The sequence below is a fragment of the Mandrillus leucophaeus genome, unplaced genomic scaffold (genome assembly GCF_000951045.1).
Source record: "Mandrillus leucophaeus isolate KB7577 unplaced genomic scaffold, Mleu.le_1.0 Scaffold23, whole genome shotgun sequence".
NCBI classification, from domain to species: Eukaryota; Metazoa; Chordata; class Mammalia; order Primates; family Cercopithecidae; genus Mandrillus; species Mandrillus leucophaeus.
This window is the reverse complement of record NW_012102365.1, coordinates 569,620-574,169: the sequence shown is the minus strand read 5'-3', so window position 1 is coordinate 574,169 and position 4,550 is coordinate 569,620. Positions and strand designations below refer to the sequence as shown.

The window sequence follows — 4,550 nt, the reverse complement described above, 5'->3', positions numbered from 1 at the left end:
AAAAAGAAAGAATGGCTCTAAATCCCGCATTACGTTTGCCTCTCTCTCTCCTTTTGGGCAGGGCTAGAAGATTAAGACTTCTCATAACATCACTCAACTCTAGGACTTTACTATCTACCTTTCTCCCAAGTATGTCTTGACACCCAGGCATCTGGACTTTCACCTGGTTCTTAGCCTTTTCTGCCACCACTAGGGCATGATAAAGGGTGCTTTATAATTAGTATGTTCACTCTTTGAGGGCAGGGACACTTACATCACTTGATCTCTTTTGTATCTCCTGGATACCTAATGGTGCCAAGCATAGGGAAGACACTGAGTTATGACAAACAGAATGCCATCTTGATTGCCAACACTTACCTGTAGCCTCAGCAAGCAGACATCACCAAATGGGGCAGGGCGGCCCAAGAGGGCACTGTGGACTTGCAGTTCGCTCTCTCGCACTTTCTGCTCCAGCTGAGAGATGTGTTTCCTCTGCCTGCACAAGCCGGTAGAATCGGGTCAAGGTCCTGATGCTAACCCCTCGCAATATAAGCCCCTACTAAGTATAATCCCTATTATGTAAGCAAGATCTTAGATTCTGGATATCACTATTTTCTGAAGGAAGAACAACAAATGAGAAAGATAACTGAGGGGAAATGAGGAAAAGATCAGAGGCAATGAACTGGCTACCCCCTTCAGGCATTCCCTAGAGCCCTAAAGAAATACATAACTGGCCTATTACACTAGCTATATATACGACTAGGCTGCTTATCAAACTGCCTCCACCGTGAGACAAGACATGGGCCTAAACAGAGGAGGAATGTTTTGCCCTTGGGAAGACTCCATTAGGTGTCTTCAGTGGGGCCTGGGAGAGTAGTCTGGCTCTGTGGTACCCCTTGCCCTCTTACTTATCAATGAGAAGCTCTTTTTCCTTCAGAAGGTGTTCATTACTGTTCAAGATGCTGATCCACTGTGCTGGCTCTAAGATGGGCAGTGAAGGAGCAAAAGCAGCAGGATGGTGGCAGATGGCTCCGTTCTGAAGCTGAAAGGCAAGTAGGCCCAGATAAGCTTGATCTTGACCCACACATGCCTGAAAACACCTGAGCAGTAATCAGCTGGGTCTGTAGTCAAGGCCCAACTTGGCTCAGCCTGATGAGGCCCAATGTTTATGAAATAATTTTAGCTCTGAGGCATGACTGGAAAGAACCTGCCAGGAAGGCTTCTGCCAACTGAACACTCCCTGTTCAAAAAGGCTCTAGTTTCTAAGAAAAGGTCAGTTATCTTTTATTATCTAGCAACAGAGGCAAACCAGGAGCTAGGATGTCCTCACCAACCAAGGAAGGGGAATATGTCTGCTCCCTTCCTTCCCACTCTTCAGCAGCATAAGGATTTTTTAAAAGAAAATATGCTGGGCGTGGTGGCTCACGCCTGTAATCCCAGCACTTTGGGAGGCCAAGGTGGGCAGACTCCCTGAGCTCAGGAGTTCTAAACCAGCCTGGGCAACAGGGTGAAACCCTGCCTCCACTAAAAAATACAAAAAATTAGCCGGTGGTGGCGGCATACGCCTGTGGTTCCCAGCTACTCAGGAGGCTGAGGCAGGAAAATTGCTTGAATCTGGGAGGTGGAGGTTGCAGTGAGCCGAAATCATGCCACCGGGAGACAGAGCAAGACTCTGTCTCCAGAAAAAAAACACATACACACACAAAAAAAGAAAAGAAAAGAAAAGAAAAAAGAAAATACAGGCCAGGTGCAGTAGCTCACCCCCCACCCCCCAGCACTTTGGGAGGCCGAGGCGGACAGATCACAAGGTCAGGAGTTCGAGACCAGGCTGGCCAGCATGGTGAAACTCTGTTTCTACTAAAAATACAGAAACCACCCAGGTGTGGTGGCACGCACCTGTAGTTTCAGCTACTCAGGAGGTTGAGGCAGGATAATCACTTGACCCGGGAGGTGGAGGTTGCAGTGAGCCGAGATCACGCCACTGCACTCCAGCCTGGGCAACAGAGCGAGACTCCATCTCAAAAAAAAAAAAAAAAAAGAAAATACAAAAGTGATAGAACACAGGGGCTCAAAGAAGGTTTTCATATTTATTTATTTATTTATTTATTTATTTATTGAGACAGAGTCTCACTGTCATCCACGCTGGAGTGCAATGGAGTGGTCTTGGCTCACTGAAACCTCCACCTCCCAAGTTCAAACAATTCTCCCGCCTCAGCCTCCCGAGTAGTTGGGACTATAGGCACATGCCACCACAACTGGCTAATTTTTACATTTTTAGTAGAGGCAGGGTTTCACTCTGCTGGCCAGGTTGGTCTCGAACTCCTGCCCGCCTTGGCCCAAAGTGCTGGGATTAAAGGTATGAGTCACTGCACCTGGCCTCAAAGATGGTTTTTAAACCCTAGCTCTACCAATCACCAGCTCTATGACCCTGGACAGATTATGTAGTCTAAGAACCTGGTAAGTTTCTACATCTACCTCGTTAGTACACTATGAAGATTAAATAAAATTCTGTAGCCTAGTGACTGGTATAAATACCTTTTAAATTTTCCTTTGTAAACTTTTGCTATTTTGGAGACCCTAGCTGGTGCTTAATTTGACCACCAAACAGATTCAATGGCCAACAGCTCACAAGCCTGTATTTCCTGTCTACAAACATCTTCCTTCTTTTTACAGCTATTTTCTTTAAAGCCAAAATTCAAAGGACAAAAGCTATTATAATTCTAAGAACGTACAGAATCTAGAAAACCAAGGAAAGATGGACCTCTACCTGCATTTGCTCCATCTGTAAACGGATCAATTCCAGCTGCTGCCGACAAGTGCTGAGTTCACAAGATTGCTCTCGGGGATGCCAAGTGTCAGGACTCGGCTGCCACACCTGAGAGGGCAGAGGCTTGGAGAGCCCGGGAGCAGGCTGCAGTCCCAAAGGGAGGACCCCACTGCTATTAGAATGTGGCCCATTCCGCTCAAACACTGCCCCGCTGCCCGGTGCCTTCTTGGCCTCAGGCAACACTTTGTACAACTCCTTGCTTGTGCTGGTTCTTGGGTTGTGGAAGCGGACTCGGTGGTGAGGATCTGAATAAAGTGTCTCCATCATTGCCGACTGATTGAGGGTAGAGTCCATGCTAGGAATATCAAACTTCCTTGCCTCTTCTTGTCTTTCATGGCCCACTGCTGGAAACCAGGACTGCTCAATTCCATTTTCTCCAGGAGCACCAGAGAGATACACGAGATCTCTAGATAGGCCCGGAGAAAGTTTCATTGCTCCGAGGTCTCCATTTCTTGTCATTCCCACACTTTCAGCCAACCCTGACAAAGGGAGTTTGGAGGAAGAGGGTCCAACAGGTGTAGAATTTGGCTTGGCAGGAGAGGTCCCTAAAGTAGAAGGCATCACATGGGCTGTTGGAATGGTTACATGGCTTTTGATGGGCTGGAAAGGAGGACTGCTACTTGAGCTGCAAAAATCTGCGGAGAGAATAGTCTTCCATAAGTAAAAATTGAAGCAGCAAGCTTTCTTGAGTTTGAATGCTATGCCAGAAACTCTCTGCCTGTCCTGAGACCAAGCAGAGAGAGCACCGTCATCAAAAGTATCAGGCAGAAAGACACGGCAACCAAACTGGGAGATGTATTTTCCAGGATCTCAAATGCCATTCACAAGGCAAACCAACAAAAGGCAATAATGGCTTCACTTTTAACTTAGTCCTTTGTACTGGAATAAAAAAAATCTTGTCAGTCAGACAAAGCTGAAAACTGAACTTTAAAAAAAGTTACTTACTTAAGGAAAATGAGTTAGGTCCTACTCTTCTGGAAGCTGGACACTCTCAGCTATAATCAAATCTAATAAAAATATCCTTTCCAAGAGTCGCCAGAATCTTCTGCGACCTCCAAAAGCTCCCCCAGGAAGGTGAGCAACGAGTCCAAACTATCTGAAGAACGAAGCGAACTAGACAGTCTTGCTCAGTATGCAGGGCATGGAGTATGGCATCTGAGGCAGGATTCTGTTCTCTCTCCCATACCCCAGACCTGACTGCCTGGATATGTGAAGTTATTCTTAGTAACTCTCAGGTTTCACTCTAGCACAGTGAGCACTCTCAATTGGGTACATACTGAAATCCTCTATTTTATATTTTGCCTTTCACTTGGCCCCTTGTGTGTACCCAACTGTGGTTTTGTTTTTTTTTTAACTTTTCCTTCAGACTGAATTCATGTTTCCTATGGCTCCTGCATGGTCTTGGGAGACAACCCTTGATTAGCCCTACTGCAGAAGGTTCACATTTCTACCTATTTCCAACTTTCAAGTACTACTCTGAGGGGAACTACTCCAAGCAAACAATAAAGGAAGAATATGAGGTAACATACTTATTGCTTTCAGCAGGCAGAAAACTAAATAAGGAAACAAGGAATACTAGTTTCTTTTCTTTTCAACTATATTCAGTACTTGTTCCCAAATCAAGCATATCTACGATGGAGAAGAGCGACTACCAACTTGTTTCTCTTTTTTTTCTCCCCACCAACCAACACAGAGCACACGCAGATAACAACAAATACCACAATTGTTCCCAGAATTACGTGAG

The 4,550-nt window shown here is 45.7% G+C and overlaps 1 protein-coding gene across 2 annotated transcripts in view; it reads right to left on the bottom strand.

Moving 5' to 3' along the window:
- CEP85 (centrosomal protein 85kDa) overlaps positions 1-4,550 on the bottom strand; it is a 54,878-nt gene that overhangs the window by 30,268 nt on the left and 20,060 nt on the right. For both annotated transcript variants that reach the window (XM_011981636.1, XM_011981637.1), the window contains 3 exons: positions 2,747-3,441; positions 888-1,021; positions 358-475 (listed from right to left, as the gene is read on the bottom strand). In XM_011981636.1, the coding sequence (XP_011837026.1) occupies positions 358-475; positions 888-1,021; positions 2,747-3,441 (947 nt within the window). The remainder of the gene's footprint in view (positions 1-357; positions 476-887; positions 1,022-2,746; positions 3,442-4,550) is intronic.